Below are 20,211 nucleotides of genomic sequence, written 5' to 3'. Positions count from 1 at the left end.
CTCTTTCAGGAAGTTTTTCTTTAGTGAAGTGATTGTCACATGTGATACACACCAGCAAAGCACACAGTGCACACAGTGAAATTTGTTCTCTGCATTTAACCCATCACCCAGTGAGCAGTGGGCAGCCATGACAAGCACCCGGAGAGCAGTGCGTGGGGACGGTGCTTTGCTCAGTGGCACCTCAGTGGCACCTTGGCGGATCGGGATTCGAACCGGCAACCTTCTGATTACGGGGCCGCTTCCTTAACTGCTTGGCCAGCTCGCTGGTTCTAACGTGAGTTGCTTTGGGCAACTTTGGGTCACTTTTACTTTATAATCTGTACCATTTGTGTGTTTTACACTTTTTGATGTTGGCGAAATGCAAAAAACTTTGGTTGGTTTGCTGCATGTGTACTACAGGTCGGATTTTTCAGTGTACAATGTCGCCCCCTAGTGGCAGGAAGGCAGAAATCCTTTTCTGCAGGGAGAGAGGTCAGCTTGACGGATCCTGAGGATGTCAAAATGGGTCCGATACTTCATGTGGTTTCAGGGCAGCTGCTGAGGGCAGTTCTTCTACATTCATTGTGTTTTTTTTTTTTTTTGTCACCAGAATTTTTATGACGCTTGCGTGAAAGTCTGTTTTTTTGTTTTGTTTTAATTTCCATTTTAATGACCTTCATCCAGATATTATAAAGTCTTTTGAAAGAAGTAAGCAGCATGGCGCTCATTTCCCATGTGCCACATGAGACTGGGACTCCTCCTTTAACGACGTTGGCACCAGACGTGTTAATTATTTATGAAGGGCGCGTTCTTTTGATCACCGAATGGCGCTCCACGCCGTGGTCTTCATAATGGGGGAGCCTCGCGTCTCCGGCCAAGCAACACGCCGATGATGAATGACGTCTCGTCCCATTAGCAGCCCCCCTTCCGCGCCGAAGACCAGGCTGCATGTCGTGCAAATTGCATAATTCACCTCCATCTTTCCAGGAAACGGCGCTGCCGTCGAGCCTCGTTATCGATTCTATTCAATTTGCCCGAGACAACCGTCGACCAGGAGGAACTCGTGACCTACAAAGTCAACCTGTCCTCATCTGGTCTGGCGTGGAGGAACCACGGTTCCTTTGTTCCAGACGCGAAAGGGCAGAAGAGTCCACTGGATTATGAATAATTTGTCTTTATTTCTGTCATATTGTTTCGTTCTACGCGACCAGTAGGTGGCCGGCACCTTGGAATCGGGGGTACACGAGGTGGTTTAATAGCGTCTCGGGAGCACCGGGAATGCGGGGCCACCGGCGGACGGAGGCGCGCGCGCGCGGGCGCGCGCGTCGGGGGGAGCGCGCGAGCCAATCCGCGCGCCCGCGTCCCCACGGCGCGCGCAGGGTTCTGCTGACTCAGTGGCTTAAAGCAGCCCCGCCTTCCGCCGCCTGCGACCAGAACTGCGGCGCAGCTGACACCGACACCGGCAAGGCTCTCCTCCACCCGTCACCGCACCAACCGGCTCCAGACATGGCGAAAACCGCGGTCGGTAAGGCGCGCCGGCATGCCGGAGGATGCTGGGGGGGGGGGGGGGGGGGGGGGGGGGGGGGGGCGAGGCGACACCCTTGACACAAAAGGGACGCGGGCGCAATTAAAAAAAAAAAAATTTTTTTGGGGAGGGGTCCAAAAAAAAAAATTATTAGAATTATGAAACAAATGTCCAGTGCGCAATAACGCGCGCGCCTTCTTTATTATAGCCGCTCGGCTGCTTGGATGCCGATAATAAAAACGATGTGTTTTTTTATTTATTTATCTTTCGTTTGCATTGGGCCGCGATCGGCGCTTATCTGCACGACATCGACACGAAACGACCAGCATCCCTCTTTGATACGCGTTCATCTGTCTACAACACACACACACACACACACACACACACGCACGCACGCACACGTATGATTACGGTTGCGCGTGTGTTTGTCGGTGTTAGCAGGGCCGTCGGGGGCTGGTGACGGAGGGACCCCACCCAACATCTCGGTCTGCGCACCGGCGGCTCCATCAGAACAATGCCGGGTGTGGGGTGGGGGGGGGGGGGGGGGGGGTTAACGATGGACCCGCGTGTGCGGCGAGATTCACCGTGACGACGATTCCCCGTTATTTTGTGCAGCGTGTGGATGCATCGTGCATTAAAATCTCTTCTGTTTGTTCATTAAAAAAAAAAAAAAAAAACATTATATTTGGCTGGTTTTAAGTTCGGCTGCAGTTTATCTTCAGAATTGTAATTAAAAAACGAACAAATGGCAGTGCTACAAAAACGGAATTTTAATACATTTCTTCATTTTATTAATGACGTGACATCTTGTTTGTCTAGAACAAGTGACATATCGAATATTTATAAAATAATTTTTATTATAAAAACATCACAATATTTGTATTACTTTCCCAGTGAATGTAGAACCCGTGTCTTGTCGTGCCACTGTTCTCTTGTAGAGTTCTTGCAGAGTTGTAGGTGATCAGGCCTGGCGGGACTGAATGGTAACGAGTGTCACCCAGTGGGTGCAGACTGGGTGCTGCGAAGAAGACGCTGGTGGTGTTTATGCCCCCCCCCCCTTCAATAAAATCCATCCTTTATTCTCAGTCATCTGCTCTGAGGGGTTCTGGGCAGAGGGGCAGAATGTGTCTTCAGTGCAGGGGCGTGGCGGCCCAGGGTGGGTGCCCATCTGGAAAACCGATGCGGAAAACAAAAGCACCGCGAGATGCAGGCCTGGTGTTGGCCACCTTTGGCCCCCTCCCCCAGCCCGGTGCCGGTGGGCCACGCCTTTTTCGGGTTGATGCTCCGTGGCCGTCATGTTTAGGCAGGGCCACTGGCTCTGTGGTGTGGACGGATGCCGGGTGGAGCGAGGGCAGAGGAAGAGCGGGGTCATTATTGATCCTCCTGGGGCGGGTGGACGGACGCTTTGTCACTGGGAGCTACACAAAGCGGCCACACCTGCCTGCGATGCGGAGAAGATTTAGGAAAATAACAATAATCATTTTTGCCCGTCCTTGATTTATCTGCTGAACTCTTGTTTTGCACCAGACTTAATTAACCGCCTTCTGACGGGGTTATCAAGGGGCCCAGACCTCATTTTTCATCTTGTGTTTATTAATCAGAATATTATCAAAGGCACAGCCTGATGTTCCTCTTCATTTCTATTTTCATTTTGTTTTGTATAACCAGCCAGTTGGCCTGAATTTTTTTTTGCTTCACTGAATTGCCAATTCTGCTCATCTTCCTCTGGATGGACACACAAAAAAAAGATTTGGTCGCCAAAAAGTCTTCCAAAGCTTTTACCCCCCCCCTTCTTTTTTTTTCCAGCAGAAGTGGTTTGGTCTGATAATTATAAATTAGCCTCTTCCTGCCTGGAGGGGTATTTCTCCCCCCCCGGTGGCAGCATCTCTCCACCTTCCCCTCTTTCATCTCACCGCCGCTCATCTCTCCATCATCTTCAGTTTTGGGGGGAGTGTTAATAAGTGCGCGCGAGGGGTGGAGGGAGAGGGTTTATTAGGTTTCGTGCAGCGTGGGTGAGGCAAAACGGATCCAGAGGAGCCTGACGGCCCCGTGGCTTTGATGAGACAAAAAAATATATAGTGTTCATTTGGAGGCCCTGTCTTGAGGCCGAGGTTTTCCCACCAGGAACCAGGGCGCTTTAATGACCCCGCCAGAGATCGTTCCAAGCCCGGCGCGCTGTCATCAGCTTATAAAACTTCCAGAAAAATCTCCCACCGAAGCTCGTGGCCTTGCGAGGAAAATGGATGTTGGCTTGAAGGGCTGGAAGCTCCCGTCTCGGAGGTCAGCGACGGTGCTCGTCTGCGGCGTAAATAAATAATGGCGGTGGGGCGTGCTGCATAATGAAGGAGGGCTGGCGAGTACTGCGGGGATGGGCACGTGTTTTAGGAAATCAGGGCACACAGGGACACTGCAGCGCCAACGACGCCACAAAAAGACGTATGGTCTCTCAGTGCGGTTCTCTTACATTGGCATCTGGTGGTTGTTGTTTTCAGCAAAAATGCACTGAACATTCATCTCGCTTGGCACCTTAAAATCACTTAAGGTGCAAAAGGAAGTGTGTGTGTGTGTGTGTGTGTGTGTGTGTGGGGGGGTCATGATTAAAAATTATATCCAGCTAATATAACCCAAGATTTAATCACAATATTCCAATTAATACAATTATTATCTTGCATTAATAAAGTGTTGATTTTCTTTATTCATTTTATCTGCCAGCAAAATAATAGCACGTTTAATGGTCTGGTAATGTTACCAACCCCCCCTGCTGAATGCTTGGTATGACACAACCCCTCTTTTTTGAGGGGGTCCGGATAGTTCTTATTTCTTTTAGGTGAATAAACATTCATCATGTAGGGGCTGCACGCCTGATCACACTGGCGTGCAGCCCCTGTTTTTTTATGGCATTTATGGCATTTCATTGTAAAAAAATGATGCCATGGTGAGAGAGAATTCACCGTTTTTTTTAATAATTCCCCCCCATCCTTTGTTTTTGACTAAGCGTACAAAGAGAAGATGAAGGAGCTCTCCCTCGTCTCCCTCATCTGCTCCTGCTTTTATCCTGAGGCCAAGAACAATCTGATGGGCGAGTTTGAAGGTAAGGCTTGTTCTGCAGCCCCAATTGCTGAACGTGAGGCTCCGTCTCTGACTGGGTTCTCTAACTCGGCCGGCCTCAAAGACATGGAGGTGAAGCCCATCAACAAGCGGGCCTCGGGACAGGCCTTCGAGGTAATCCTGAAGTCGCCGTCGCCCACGGCTGACGTGAACTACAGCATCGGCTCGCCCCCCAAGAAACGGGACGTCTCCCTGGAGGACATCCAGAAGAAGCTGGAGGCGGCGGAGGATCGGAGGAGGGTGAGTGGAGTCATTCCTATTTTTAACCAGTTCTGGTCATTTATACAAAATATATATTCTGAAAGAAATTGCTAGCAATATTATATTAAACTAGAAACCAAAAAATTCCAGGTGAAATTCTGATGGGCCTGTCGCTGAAGGAGCAGGTGGTCATAAAAAAAATGGCTGGTTTGTGATTGTGTTGTTGGACAGTGTTGGTAATGATTAGGGAGGTGGTTGCTGGGGTTCATTCAAGTTCAATGGAGCAAATGCAAATGCCATGCCAGGATGCCAGAACAACAGAAAAAAACAAGCGTGGGTTCAAATCAACCCCATTTACTCATTCAGGGTGTGTATCTGACCCACCATGCAAAATGTGCTGGGTTTTGATTGAATCCTGTGCAAGCAGGACACAAGACCATAATGAGAGCAAAAGAGGGATGGAAAAAAAGAGGGATGCCAGAAAAGTGGGGGAAAAAAAGGACAGGTGGTCCAAAACGACAGTATGAACACACCCAGAGGCGAGATACAAATTTTTGTGCATTTTGGTCAAAGTGTCTGCGAGCAGCGGGTGTTTTTAAAAGGATAAAATAAGCATTAAGTGCATTCCTATGGGGATTTGACCCGGTCCGAGCGATAATAGCTCAGCCACGCCCACTCCAATCACTCATAGAACACCTCACACAATAGAGTAATACATTTTTATACATAGCTTGCTGGTGTGCGTGCTCCGGTATTCATCTTTGTATGTTTAACCTAAAAAGTAGAATTTTGGAAAAAAAAAATCAGAATTTTTGGGGGGATTTTCTGTAGATCCCACCAAGCAAAGCCGTATGTCACATTGTGCAGAAATGAAAGACGGGTAAATGCGCTCAACCGATTCAGCACAACGTTATTTCACACTTTTCCAGATTTGGTCCCGGTTTATGGGCGACCTCTAGTGTCATATTGTCCGTTGGCCTGCCTGCTCCGTTCTTTCTGTGCTTTTCAAGGGCTTAGTGAAAGTGAAGTGATTGTCATTGTGATACACAGCACAACACACGTTGACACAACGAAATGTGTCCTCACCCTTGGTGAGCAGTGGGCAGCCATGACAGGCGGGACTGTGGGGACTTTGCTCAGTGGCACCTCAGTCGCACTTGGCGGCTCGGGACTCGAACCGGCAACCTTTACATCATGGGACCGCTAGGCCACCACTGGCCGCAACCACTGGCACTTGGCTTGGTAGCCTTGAATTCAAGATGTAATTTTTTGGCTTTTTTCATGGTATTCCCGGCAAATAAGTGGTCTGTCATACCAACAGGCCCCATTAAAGCATAATGAACTGCCACCATCTTAGCGCCCCCTAGTGTAATTGCAAGCAGATCTTGCACTGGGGCGTGTTCACTAATGTCACAGTCATGCTGGTAGTGGGCGTGGTCACGTTGGTGATGCCCACTGACATCCTCTGTGTACAAGGGATATTAGGAGTGTAGAGAACGGAGGAGAAAGGGAGGAGATAGGCGTGTTGACTGGAGGGGGTTTAAGTCACCCAGAACGAGGAAGTAGGTAGTGCGACAGCTGTCAGTCGTGCCTACAGGCTCCTCCCCCTTTAAATCTTTGTTTCTAAATGGCTTTAAAAATGTCGTTTGTCTACCAGTCTCATAAGCTGTCACCTGCGTGGGCGGGGGTCACATAAGCGGCTGGCTGTGCTCGTGGTCAGCAGGCCTGGACGTCTTCGGGGGTGGACAATGTCTGGGCTGGAATCTTGGTCGTGGATGGCAGAATGGGCCGGTAACATTCGTGGCAAATGAAGGAGAGAGAGATATATATATATATGCCGACGCCCTTTTTTGCTTAGCGGCGGGGGAATTTATGGTACCAAACCAGCTCTTACAGCACAGATTATTAATAATTACCCCGAGGCATGTTGGAGCCACAAACACACACACACAAAATCCACCAGTTTATCTAGGAAAATTTTTACATTTACAGCATTTACATTTACAGCATTTATCAGACACCCTTCTACAGAGCGACTTACAATCAGTAGTTAGAGGGACAGTCCCCCCCTGGAGCAACTTAGGGTTAAGTGTCTTGCTCAGGGACACAATGGTAGTAAGTGGGACTTGAACCTGGGTCTTCTGGTTCATAGGCGAGTGTGTTACCCACTAGGCTACTACCACCCAGGAAAATGTGTTCCTTTGTTATTTTCTTCACAACTGTGAGACAATATTAGTTCCAGACGGCGCTATCCGCGAGGGAACTTGCAAAATATATGATAAGCAAATGGTATGCACCTAATGTGCTGCACCTAATGTGTCCTTTGTGCTGCGCACGGTGTGGTGGCTCGTTTGGGGTTACCATGGTAACAGTAGAAACCGCACATCTGAAAATATTGACGTACTTCCAGTTGCTAGGCGTCGGAAGCAGAAGCCTTCCCTCCACCGGCTCTCATCCCTTCATTCCTGCTCCTTCCAGTGCCAGGAGGCCCTGGTGATGAGGACTCTGGCCGAGAAGCGCGAGCATGAGCGCGACGTCCTCCTGAAGGCCATGGAGGAGAACAGCAACTTCAGCCGGATGGCCGAAGAGAAGCTCCTGCTGAAGATGGAGCAGATTAAGGAGAACCGGGAGGCCTACTTGGCAGCCATGATGGAGCGTCTGCAGGAGAAGGTGAGATTCGCCCTCCCGGTGCTTCTATGGGACTGAATTAAGATTATAATAAAGAAATATTGTGCCCTGTTGTCTAGATAATAGAGGTGATATTGTGCCCTATTGTGGGTGGCCTTCCAGTGGAATGGGTGCAATTTGAAGTGCTTGAAGGGTGTATGCTACACAATAAAAATGCAAGTGCATAGACAGTCCACTCCAAAATCAGACGTAAATTGAACACTATTAAAAAAGAACACTGTTAAACTCCCACAATTAAAATTACAGATTAATATTAATCTCTTTTTGATATGATCTTAATCTCTTTTTGAACCCCCTCCTTCAGCTCTGATCATTATGTTTTTATCTACAATGGCCGTAATGTGCTGTTGTGGAATGGAAGTCCTTCTGACATTAAATGTTGCCTAATTTTAATAGAACAATGTCAGAAAAAAAAAATAATCAGAATAAAATGTGGCAATCAATAATCAACATATCAGCGTGTTATTGCGGGTGTGATCATTTGCGTTCTTCCTCCTTGTCCAGGAGAGGCATGCCCAGGTTGTCCGCAGGAACAAAGAGATGAGGGAAGAGCTGACGGCGTGAGCTGCTCCCAATACCCGCCACGCCCTTCCCAACCCTCATCCGACCAACCCACCCCCCCCCCCCCCCCCCCATCACATCACCCCCATCCTTGACCCTGAGGACCCCTCCCTCCCTGCCGCCGCAGCGCAACCTACAGCCACCACCGCCGAGGGAGGCGGACCCACCCACCCACTACTGCCCCGCGCGCCTACAGCGTCAACCTCCAGCAACTGATTAATGTGTGTTCCACTCCGCCCTTACCAAGAATGTTTTTTTGCTTGATTAAAATAATAATAATAATAATAATAACAAATGAGGAAAGAAAAAAATGAAAACTGAAATAAGCGGTATTGTTTTTATTGATTATTTTCTTGTAAATACTTCCTTTTTTTGTTATATATGAAACAACAGAAAGTATTGCCATGTGCCATTTTCTAAGTTCCCTCTCTCTCCCCTGTTAGGATGTGCTCATGCCCGCCCTTTTCTGATTCCCTGCAGTTTCTCTCGTATCTGGCTTCGGTGTTTGTGACTTTGCTGGCTAGCAGGCGTTCGCTGTGTCTCCTCTTTCGTTCGGCCCTGTTTTTCTGTGCCAGTGTGGTAGAAACTGAGCGCTAGACCATTTACACACACTCACACACACACACACACATGCACGAGCCCCAGGGATTGTGGGTAAAGTAGACTACGCTAGATGAACATAGAATTTACAAGCCATAACTCGCTGTCTGTCTTTTTCTCTCAAAGACACTGGCGCACACACACACACACACACACACACACACACTGCTGTCCCACTCTGTGGGATTTTGGCAAAAGTGACTTAGTGCTCAAGAGGAGCTTGCAGAATCCTGCACTGGGATCTTTAGAAAGGTCAAGGCCATGTGGGTTGGCGTCGTGCGTCCCCTTCCCCTCTCCACGGAACTGTGCTGCGCCGTTTCTTCCTTACCCAAGGTGAGCCAGAGGTGATTTGAAATTCCGAAATGGAGTTTTACAGCAGGGGACAGTGTGAGCTGTGAACACCCACACACACACCCACACACACACACACACACACACACACAAACAGGACTCTAGCATTTACAGAGACGGGGAACTGTGTGTATGTGTACGTGTGTGTCTGTGAATGTATGTTCTTTCCGCTTAACTGCAATGTGTGTGTGTGAGTGTGTGTGTCATTTTCCCCCTGAGAGGCCGAAACGGGGAAAAGGTGAAGACTGTCTTTGAGGCCTTTCCCCAGGGGTCCAGCCGCAGGCGCCTGTAATAAACCTGCCTTCCTTCATCTTCTTCAAGTCTGTGTATTTTCCCCATGACACGTATATCTCTGTGAGCAAGCTGTGGTGAATAAAGGTTTGGGGTTCTGTGACTGAAAAATTGATCTCGGTCTTTTTGTTCCAACCAAACAATGGCGCAGAATTTCCAGCGCATTTTTAATCATTTATGAATTTATGAGAGCTGTTAAGGGGAACTGCACTGTTCTGTACTCTGTAATCTTAATCTCTGTAGATGCAAGTGTATGAAGAATCTCTGGACCCTGGTCATTAAGTGGGTGTTCCAAGGTAAATAAATACGATAAAAAAAATTTAAAAATAAAACATTACAGTGTCTTGTCGGTGTAAAAACGCAGGTGACCAGTAGGTGGCGATAAAGGACTTGATCTGCATTGACTGCCTGTCCCCTTCATAAAGGTCACCTGCTGTAGGTGGGGCGGAGCTGTACGAATTTCTGTGTCTGGACCCAGTTGGAAACGTGCAATTACGGTAAAAGAAATAAACGGAGCTCCAGGACATTTTCAAAAAAACACCGCTCAGAATGGGGTGGGTGGGTGCTGCACGCCTCGGCAGAGGCTCTGTGTGGGTGGGGGGGGGCGAGCTCTGTTTTTTACGGCTTGGCAGCAGGGCCAGGGTGATCCTGGGGGAGCGTGGGAGTTCACCACACCAGGAGCGTTGGCTTCAGGACAAAGCTACACTGTGCACCTCCTCTCCACCCTCTCTCCCCTCTCGGACCCCGGCCAGCCCGCCCGCCATTGTCCAGGATATCCCCTCCGTGTTAATCGCTTCCTGAACACACACAGAGGACACTGAGAGCCCCAGTGTGGGGGCCTGAGGGCCGTTAGGACCAGACAACGCCCCCCCAGTCCCGCATTTACACTCCACGGCAGCAAGAGGCTTGTTCACGTCCCCACAAATTACCATAGAAAGATAAAATATAACCGGTGAGACAATTTAATTCCAAACAATTGCCACTTCCACACATTTTTTTCATCATCTCTGGACTACTTTTGCTAACACAAACTGTAATAAGTGTGTTTTTTTAGGGTGGTAGTAGCCTAGTGGGGTAACACACTCATCTGTGAACCAGAAGACCCAGGTTCAAATCCCACTTACTACCATTGTGTCCCTGAGCAAGACACTTAACCCTGAGTGTCTCCAGGGGGGGGGACTGTCCCTGTAACTACTGATTGTAAGTTGCTCTGGTTAAGGGCGTCTGGTAAATGCTGTAAATGTAAATGTGAGAAAGGCACCTGGGTCCCGCTCCAGCCATGCGGCCTGGGAAACGCATGTGCCGAGGACGCCAGGTGAGTGTTCGGGGTACCCCGGACATTTTGCTGGCTGTAGACCTCGAGTTCTTCATGTGTGTGCGCAGGCTGTGGGTAAGTAAGCTACATGCAGCTACCTACCATGGTGGAAGTGCAGAAAATAAACGATCAGATGGGGAAACAATAACTTGACGCTTTTCAATTGCATTTTTTTTTTTTTTTATATATATATATAAAAATAACTAAGCATATTAGGTTTGGGGGTCTCTGACCCACTGCTTTTTTTTTTTTTCCTTAACACAATTCCACAAAAGCCACTCGAGATACGTTTTGCAGATACACTGAAAAATTAAAACTGTAGCTACAGACGTACGAAACTACATGACTGTTTCTGGAATTGTCCATCCAAGAATCTGTAACTCGGATGGTGGGATTGGATGTTATAATAGAAATAGTATAAATTATAAAAGACGCAAACCGATTTCAAGCCTTCAAGACATTTTCAATAGATCCAGAGCAACAATTTAGGATAATTTATTGAATTTGCATATTTAGCTCTGGTCTTACAAAAGAAAACTGGTACATTTAAGGGGCTAGAACCCAGTCCTTTTTTTCCCCCCTCTTTTTAATATAATTTTTTCCCCCCCATTCCAGAAGCACCTGACTTTCTAGAAGCGTAATCCCTACCGTCCTTTGTCTAGAATAAAGACATCAACAAAGCAAAATGAAAAACCAACAACAAACAAGCGTGTAATGTCCAAATTTTTCGTTTTATACTTATGACTGCGATTAAAGTCCAGCTCAGCTTGCAGAGGTCAGTCTGTTGGGGGCAGCAGAGTTCAGAAGGCTCCTATTTCCAGGCTCCAGGGCCTGTAGGGCTTCCCCAGTTTGCTGCCGCTGGTGGGGGCGGAGGGGCTGAGGGACCGCGGCGACAGCAGCGGGAAGGCGCCAATGGGGAACGGAAACGCCGACAGGGTGGAGAGGGAGCTGAGGAGCGGCGGGGCGAGTTTAGAGGCAGCGGAGGAGGGCGTGCCTGTTAAAGCCAGCGGCAGGGTGGCGCTGGGCGGGACTCTCATGGGTCCCGTCGGCCCGGAGATGGAGTTGGAGACGGAAGTGCTGCCGAGCCGGCTGGGTGTGTGGGGCTCTGCGGAGGAGGGCGGAGAGGAGGTGGGCGAAGAGGAGGAAGACGAAGGGCTGCTGCTGTGGGAATGAGCTGCCGCATGCTGCTGCTGCTGCTGCTGCTGCTGCAGGAGGAGGTGCTGGGCCAGGTGGGCCTGGGGCGTCCCGAACGCTGAGGCCCAGCCCAGATGCCCCAGGCTGGAGTGAGCCTCCCTCTGGGTGGCGTAGCTGTTCAGGTGGGAGACCAGGCGAATACGCAGCGGGTCGGCACCGTCCAGACCCTCGATAATACTCAGGTAGCGTGCCGTCTCCGCCAGGCACTCACGGAAGCCCAGGCCGCGGTAATCCATCGCCAGCGCGTGGGCATCGAAGTACCCTGCGACACAGAAATTGGGGCTTTATTTAATCGTGCACCAGGAGAGAGAGGCTCGACTCGTTCGCATTTTACATTAATAACGTGCTCTGTGCCCAGTCCGACCTGTTCTCTTTGTAAAAATGCAGTTTCTACACAGAATGTTTCATCTAGGCCACTTTCATCTTCAGCATGGTGGCCCCACCCAATTTTTGTCCCCAAGTCGCCGTACCTTTTCCACCTGAAGCATGAAGCATCTTGAGGTGGTCCACAGTCATCTGCAGAATCTCCGCTTTCTCCAGTTTGGCTGAGCCCTGCCGATGGAATACGCCGTTTAGACTTCCATCCAGGACAATCAGCATAGTTTCATGCATTTAACAGGCTAATTAAATTCATACGTTTTAACAAAGGAGGATACTTCAGGACACGTAATGTCTTGCACCGCAACTCAACCGAACTCTATGCCGTTGTGCCAAGAGTCGCTACTATGGTGCTTTTAGTGTCTGTTGCTAGGCAACAGTGGGCGGTTATTGCTTATTGCATTACACATTACAATGGTGGAAAATTATATATTTTTTTGGCTTTTTGTTCCGACAATCACTGTTGCATGGATAGTATAATGGTTTATGATAACTAAATAAAAAAAAAAGAAGACCAAAATTGTTTAAGTATTATTTAACAAAAAAAACTAAATGTAGAATGCTAAATGTTTCATATTTCCCAAAACATTTTGGGAAAGTTTCAGGCCACTTTTTGTGATTTTGGAGAGCACCTGGCAACCCTGCGAAGCCTCACCTGCTTCTCGAAGGCGCTGGGCACCAGGCGGCGCAGCTCCGACAGGCTGTTGTTGATCCGGTCTCGGCGCCGCTTCTCAATGATCTGCGGACCGAAATCGAGACATGGAGATGTCAGCATGCAAATAGTTTTTTTTATTATTACAATTAATAATACAATTAAATAATCGTCAAATAAAATGGCAATTCACCCCACGCCGACGCTTTCTCGCCTGGACCTGAGACGTGGTGGAGGGAGACATGGGTCCCAGGGGAGAATTCAGGCTCCTAGAGTCAAAATGTTGGATGCATTAGTTTAAACGCCGCTGCCTGGGCTGAACGCGAAAAGTGTGTCGCTGAGTTAGGATGCGTACCCGTTCTCGTCGGTGCTCTCCTTCTCCACCTCGACGTTCTCGTCGAGCTCGCTGTCCGAGGAGCTGAAGTCGTGGTTCCTCTTCATGGCGCTCGTGTCGCGGTAGTCCCACTTCGGCTTCGTCAGCTTCGCGTCGCAGCCCTCGCCCGTTTAAAGCGTCCGGCTTTCCCACGGTTTCATTTCAGCGCCGCCGGCGGCCCGCGGGGGCGGGGCCTGCGGACGGCCAGCCAATGGGCGCGCCGGCTCGGCTTTGAGTGACGGAGCGCTCGGCGGCCCGCCGCGCCCCGCTCATTTGAATACGTCTGACGGCGGGCCAATGGCGCGCCCGCCCGTACCTGCCAGGCCCCGCCCCCGCGCTCCGTCGGCTCCGAGCCCGTCTGGCCGGCTGTCAGCACGCGCTGGCCGTGGGAAAGTTCCTCGGAGCGGCGCTGATAACCAATCAGAGGCCGGCGGCCGTCTCCGGCGCTGGAATGAATGGGGCAATTGGTCGGGGCGACGGGCGGTCTGCGAGCGAGCGTGTGAACCTGTAATCGAATACGAACTCATCCGCGGCGGCGCGCTGCGCAAGGGGAAGCCGCGGAGTCTAACCTCACCCCGAGGAGCGGGAGCGGCAACGCGCAGGCGCCGGGCGACGCCCGTCTGAAGGCCGCGCGGAGCACGCGTCGTCTCGACGCACTTTTAACCTCTCTTTCCACCTCCGGTTTTATTATTATACTCTGTATGTGCGGCCCCGTGCTAATTGTTCAGGAAGGGGCTGTACAACACTGTAGTGTTAATAACGTCGATCTTGATATGTAGGGATGTTCTAGAAGAACTAACTAATAACTAACGAATGGTCTCCTACAAGCAAAAGTCTACAATGTTGTAGGTGAACAGAGGAAGAAGGAAAATTCAGCAATAATCGCTTTATATAAATCAACGCCTGGACGCATTAGATTACATTTTAGACAAACCATGGCTTTGTTTTCGCTGCTTTGCATTGGACTTTTGCACTGTACTGTGGATATTTTATGCTGAAATACTACTACTAGTAGTTGGAGTAATTATAATACCATATTAAGATATAATCCCAATAAACACATTTCCTTTAACAGCTATCAAATAAGTTAATCAATTTAACCAATTTAACATGCATATTGTCATTTAGATAACAATAAAGAAAGCACCAAACTGCATGACAGTCAGGAGAATTGTCATGACACATCATGAGGAACTTCTGAGGAACACTGAGAATGTCGGTGCGTTGCCACTCTAATTGGGATCCCTCATGGGGTCCTGTGATAGCCGCCGTATGTATTTGGGTTGAGTGACAGGCGTTGGCTCAGCAGGTTTAATTGTCACCCGTGCAGGGGAGAAGCTCCCTGGTTTGGCGCCGGTGAATGGGAGGAAGCACTTGGCTCTCGTGTTGTTGTTGCTGTCGCTACCAGCCTCTGGTGGACATGACGTTTGGTGCTGATTGTTGGCGTGGAGGCCACGGTGTGGGTGGGGTGGACGCCGGTGGAAGGGGGGGGGGCTGTTATTCAAGATCACGGAAGGTTCCCACGCCGTTATTTTCTGCCGGCCTCTTTTGTTCTCCTGTCTCATCACATGTGAGCCTTTGAAGGTAAAAAGCTCACACAACACAAAATGACGGCCCTCACATCCCACCCCCGTGGAGCAGTTGAAGGGCCACACTGAAACTCGAATCATCATCTCAGGCTTCAAGGTTTTCCGTCTCGTTCTTTCGGCTTCCAGCACTAACACCTTGTTTCCTCGCCGCGGACCAGACGTGCCACCAACACTAAGTAGAGTATGACAGTTTAAAGGTCCCCTGACATGTTGGTCTTAGTGTCCCCTAGTACTGTATCTGAAGTCTCTTTGATCCAGACCCACAATGAGATTTCCCAGGACGTGCCATTTCAGTGTCTGTAGCTTTAAATGCTAATGAGGAGGAGAGAGGCGGGATGAGGAGGAGAGTGGCCTATAGAAGTTGAGGTAGCATTTGCGGAAATTACATCACCAGTCACCAACCATTTTACATTTACATTTACAGGGTTAAGTGTCTTGCTCCGGGGCCCAAATGTTAGTAAGTGGGGTTTGAACCTGGGTCTTCTGGTTCATAGGCGAGTGTGATACCCGCTAAGCTACAACCACAATGTTTGGTGCAGACAGGAAATAATGTTGGAAAAAATAACAAAAAATATTTTCAGAGTCTCGCAGGAAGGAACTAAAAAATACGTTTGTGCTTATTTTTATGTCCAATCACTGAGCAACTGAAATGCTTCGTACGTTTTCAAGCCATCACGGTCGGCTGAGTTACTTTTTTAGGGGAGGGGTGGGAAATTCTCTGGGCAAAAAAACGGGAGGTAACCTTTCCCGTTATGATGAAACAAGGGGACAAATTCAAGGTCAGACTGTCTGAGATGCTGATCTCTGAACGGCGAAGCAGAATGGCCAAAGCACTCTTTATACCTATCGCCATTTCTAGCCACTGCAGGACCACAGACAGGCTGGGGGACCTTGTATTAATGTTAAATAAACTCACAAAGTTGTCATGATAGGAAACCTTTAATAAAAGAATTTCAAAGCATGTTTTGAGTCCGTTCATCTCCTCAGGAGAGGGTCACCAGCCGAGGATTTTGGGCTCATCTTAACATCAAACAAGGGAAGATCTGTTAGCAGCAGATGATCTGTTAGATCAGGGGTGGTAGTGGCCTAGTGGGTAACACACTCGCCTATGAACAACCATTTTCAAACCCCACTTACCACCATTGTGTCCCTGAGCAAGACACTTAACCCCGAGTGTCTCCAGGGGGGGACTGTCCCTATCACTACTGACTGAAAGTCGCTCTGGATAAGGGCGTCTGGTAAATGCTGTAAATGCAAATGTCACGGAAGAGAACCTGGCACAAGGCGCACCCAAAACCTTTTGCTGAGTTCTTCCTTTCATTTGGCACATTGTTTGAGGCACAGAGGTCCATGTCTAGCTGGTTTAATGGTGATTTCTACCATTTGCACTGTACACACGGGACATCGGTGGAGTATTGACGGGATGTGTTGTTGTTTATTAATAGCCCAGCACACAGGGAGGAAGGCCGGCGTTGTTTTTTCCCCCGTGGTGGGAGAGGAAGCTGGGCCAGATTCTCTGCGAGACGTGTGTGTGACACCTTTCATCGTGCCGGGGGGCGGGGGGGGGGTGGGTGACATTGTTTTTGGGCATGCGTCGCAACGGGGGTCCACAAAGGATTGTCTTACAGACGTTCCTTCTGGAAGATTCTGCGAGTGCATCGTCTCCGTCACGATGCTGCTTGGCTCTGTGGTGAAAGTTTACACCAAGGCTTCTGTGTAATGTGTGTGTATGTGTGTGTGTCTAAGTTGCGAGAGGAAGTGTTGAAACGTTGATCCATTTAATGTCGCCTCCCCTCCTTGTGTCGGCCGTCCTTCTGAATAGCATAAAGGCCATTCTCTCATGGAGAACTACGCCCAGACACACTGTGCTCGCACAATGGAGAAGTGGTTTCAGCCCTTTTGTCCCGATGGCCATTGTCAACCTCTGGCCAATGATGACACTTTTGTTTTTTTGTTTTTTTATTTCAGTTGTTTATAGCCCGCGTGTGGAGATCTACGGCTGGATCTGTCCGGTTCTGCACGGCTCCTAACCGTATGGTTTCGGGTCGCGTTGGCCTTTGAAGTTTTGTGCGTGGGCTGTGTTCGGGTTGAACCATGTGGGTGGTCACCCTCACTCAGAACCCACAGTAAAGTCCTTGGGTGCTCAGATCTCACACACACGTAGGCTGTCACACATGCATTCACACACATACACACCCAGCTACTCACTCATTGACACATGTCCACACATAAATACACGCTCACTCACGAACTGGTCATCGACCTCGCTCACTTTCACACATTCACATTGACTGACTGATTCATTCGTTCATTCGATAATAACAGAGGAGTGAAAGAAAAGAGAATTTTAAAATGTTATTTGCTGTTCCACGCACAGTGGAAGAACTTCTTGTCAGAATCAACGCACCGATGCGGACGAGACACACACACACACACACGCACCCACACACCATGTGCAACTGTTCTAATTTGATAATGAGCCGTGATCAAAACACACTCATATTTGACCTTCGCCCTGACAAAATGAGCCTGTGGCATGGCCTTTGTGCACAGCAGCCTGGGAGAGCTGCAGGCCACGCCCCTGCGACCCAGCGACCCCCGATAATGGGGTGGGGTCAGCGGGCGGGCTGTGTGAAAGCCCAGTGCGACGGCAGCGGCGGCAGCGCTGGGAACCCCCGTGGCCCGCGTGATCCTGTGAAATTGATCCCTGCAGGGCCTGAACCGGGCCAGCAGACGCCACCGGAAACAAACGCACTCCCTCTGTCTGGAGAAAAGAGGAGGAGGGAGGAGAAAGCGAGAGTGAACAGCTACCAGTAACCTCCATAAAACTCACTCTGAATACTTTCACCTTCATTAAAAATGAAGAAACCAATAAAGTTGTTTTGAAAAATTCCGATTTTTCACTCAAATTGCATTGTTTGTAATAGGTTAACAGCCTTTACATACATTTGGAGATAACTGTTTTACTCTACCAGACAAAGGCTTGGTTGCCCTACTCTGTGGTGGATATGGAGACTAAGTCTCCATAGACAATGGGCCAATACAAGAAACATGTTGTATCAGGAAAAAATTAAGTATATTTGAAGGATCTTTTTTTTTTTTTTAAAAAGAGTCACCTCTTTTTACCTTCATGGCTGCTTTGTTCAATATTGTCATCATGAAAAGCCACTTGGTAAGATGCTCATTAACATGAGTGAATGAAAAGAACCTTCAGGACTGTTGGAAACCGTCCCCTTTGTCCAACGGTGGAGAGAAGACAAGAGTGTGAAATGCTGCCATCACAACAAAAGTTCCCTGGTTTGGAGAGACACAAATCTTCAACTTTTTATTTATTACATAACCTCACAATATTTATTTTATAGTCTTGAGTCTTCAGTTTGGTTTGATACTGTAAAAAATGAAAGACCAATAAATGAGTTGGGCTTCCAAAATATGTAATGTAGTGTAATGTAATACATATCTGTGCCTGATTGTTCTATTTATTTTTCTGTTTTTATTGTGTCTATATTGTGTGTCCTTTTCTTGATTTTATCTTATTGTGCCTGACTTTTTATTTGTATGTTTATTTTGGCATTATTGTCTATTTGTCTATATTGTATTTGTTTTCTGGTTTTCTGTAAAGCACATCGATCAACTCTGTTGTTGTAATAGTGCTATATAAATAAACCTGACATTGACATATATATTTTGCATAACTAATTAAGACAACAAGCCATGGGAAGATGACTTGTCCCTGCTCTTGTCTACCCCAGAGGGGATTTAACCTGTTGCACTCCAGTGTGGACAAGTGGGTCTGTGGATCAAAACTGCTTAAATAATGCTAAGAAATTCTGAATCTCAAACAGATTTTTCCAAAATAAAATAAATTATTTTTTTTTATTACGGAAATTTGTTTAGAATTAAACTCAAATGTTCATAACATCCATACAATGGTCAATTTGATGTCTATATATGGATGTGGTCTATTTATGAATAAATGTATGTCACATATTTCTTGTATTTTTTGCCTTGTTTCGCATAGTTATGTAGAGTGATCATGGCTTCGCTCATGGCTGTTGACTACCTGGGAGCGAGTTGACGTGGGAAGACCACCTGTCCCAGCTCTTGTGGCTTTCTGGACTGGGTGTTTAACCTGTGGACAAGTGGGCCTGCGGATCTGATCTCGGACAGCAGCTGCAGGGCTGCACACGCTGCGCGAATGTCACCGAACTGTCACCGGGGGTGGGGGGGCTGAAAGACAAACTGCGGAGACTTCCCACGCGTCCGCCTCCAGCTCGGCCCAACGCCCCGGACACGTCCACCTGTGTGTTCGAGCTGAGGTCGGCGCGCCCGGGTTTTCTCATCAGTCGCCGCGCACATTCTGCAGGGAGCGTGGGAGGATTCGCATCGGAAAACTGCTTTCTGGAGTCTTCATTTTCTCTCTCTCTCTCTCTCTGTCCGTTTTCCAAATCTACTCGTTCTGCTCAAACTGCGCCATTTAAAAATGATGGAATCAGAATGATGACACAGACATTCGTTTATGGCGCTCTTGCTCATGCAAAGCTCCACCCTCGCATGACCTTTTCCCCCCTCACAGGCCCAAGGCTAAATGTGGGGTGTGAAGTGGGGCGTCTTCCTGCGGCTCTCATCAACGTCTCATCCACGGTCGTGGGGAATGCAAGCAGGCAGAGTTGCGGGCAGAGGTCACGTGACCTCTTGCCGAAAAGAAAAGCTGCCGCGGCCATCAACACGCACATCGGGAAGTACTCTTGCCGCTCGCCCTGGAACGCCGGGGCGCGCCGCGTTGCTGTAAAGTTTTGCAGCGGCGAGGCCTGTGAGTGACAACAGAGCGCGCGGCGAGCGCCGCTCGGGGCCCCGCGCCGCCTGATTAGTGTTTATACAGTCATTAGTGTGACGGCGAGAGCTGCGGCCGCGCTCGGCTCCGGCCGCCTGTTTTCCGAAGGTCCCTGCGGCTCTCCAATGCAAACACACCGGGCTCTCGTTCTCAGCCCTCCTGCCAGACGCCTTCGCCCCACGGGCCGCAGATATGAAAGGTTGCCCCCCTCGTCGTTATGGATGCCATGCCGGAATGAAAAGAGAAAAAAAAAAAAAACACCGCTCCTGTATCAGTGCTGGAATCAGGCTCTCGGCGGGAGTTAGTTTTCGTGCGTCTGCTGCTTATTTTTCTTGATTGTTGATATTGTGGCTGCACAAATGACTCTGGGAGGAGGGTCTGCTAGTGCTTCTGGGTAGAAGCACTAGAAAGAATCCTGACACTTAGGAGAAACATTTCAAATATGGAGAAATACGCTTCATAAAGGGGATTCATTTTCATTTGCAATGCTTTATCTTAAACGACCATAATTAATTTGCAAGAAACACTTAAATAAAGGGTTCAGAAAAGTGTGCAGTGGCTTAACACATTTT

General features: G+C 48.7%; 2 protein-coding genes across 2 annotated transcripts; one reads left to right on the top strand and one right to left on the bottom strand.

Moving 5' to 3' along the window:
* The first annotated feature begins 1,006 nt into the window (after positions 1-1,006).
* On the top strand, positions 1,007-8,111 carry stmn2b (stathmin 2b). Its single transcript, XM_028963359.1, has 5 exons — positions 1,007-1,504; positions 4,500-4,595; positions 4,677-4,852; positions 7,292-7,483; positions 8,006-8,111. The coding sequence occupies exons 1-5, from the start codon at positions 1,258-1,260 to the stop codon at positions 8,063-8,065; spliced, it is 771 nt and encodes a 256-aa protein (XP_028819192.1). The 5' UTR covers positions 1,007-1,257; the 3' UTR covers positions 8,066-8,111.
* Positions 8,112-10,832: 2,721 nt separating this feature from the next.
* hey1 (hes-related family bHLH transcription factor with YRPW motif 1) lies at positions 10,833-13,392 on the bottom strand. The gene is made up of 5 exons (XM_028964208.1): positions 13,199-13,392; positions 13,037-13,112; positions 12,847-12,930; positions 12,284-12,365; positions 10,833-12,075 (listed from the first exon to the last, which is right to left on the bottom strand). Exons 1-5 carry the CDS (start codon positions 13,282-13,284, stop codon positions 11,420-11,422), a joined length of 984 nt encoding a protein of 327 aa, XP_028820041.1. The 5' UTR covers positions 13,285-13,392; the 3' UTR covers positions 10,833-11,419.
* Between the last annotated feature and the right edge of the window lie 6,819 nt (positions 13,393-20,211).

The sequence above is a fragment of the Denticeps clupeoides genome, chromosome 20 (assembly GCF_900700375.1).
Source record: "Denticeps clupeoides chromosome 20, fDenClu1.1, whole genome shotgun sequence".
Taxonomy (NCBI): Eukaryota; Metazoa; Chordata; class Actinopteri; order Clupeiformes; family Denticipitidae; genus Denticeps; species Denticeps clupeoides.
Note: the sequence above shows the minus strand (reverse complement) of the source record. Positions and strands in the feature narration are given on the sequence as shown.

Coding starts and splice junctions, on each gene's coding strand:
- hey1 (XM_028964208.1), bottom strand. CDS start 13,284: ATGAAGAGGAACCACGACTTCAGCTCCTCGGACAGCGAGCTCGACGAG. Junction 12,366..12,846: donor CCAGCGCCTTCGAGAAGCAG/GTGAGGCTTCGC, acceptor TTCCATCGGCAG/GGCTCAGCCAAACTGGAGAA. Junction 12,076..12,283: donor TCATGCTTCAGGTGGAAAAG/GTACGGCGACTT, acceptor TCTGTGTCGCAG/GGTACTTCGATGCCCACGCG.
- stmn2b (XM_028963359.1), top strand. CDS start 1,258: ATGCGGGGCCACCGGCGGACGGAGGCGCGCGCGCGCGGGCGCGCGCGT. Junction 4,596..4,676: donor TCTGATGGGCGAGTTTGAAG/GTAAGGCTTGTT, acceptor CCGGCCTCAAAG/ACATGGAGGTGAAGCCCATC. Junction 4,853..7,291: donor CGGCGGAGGATCGGAGGAGG/GTGAGTGGAGTC, acceptor TGCTCCTTCCAG/TGCCAGGAGGCCCTGGTGAT.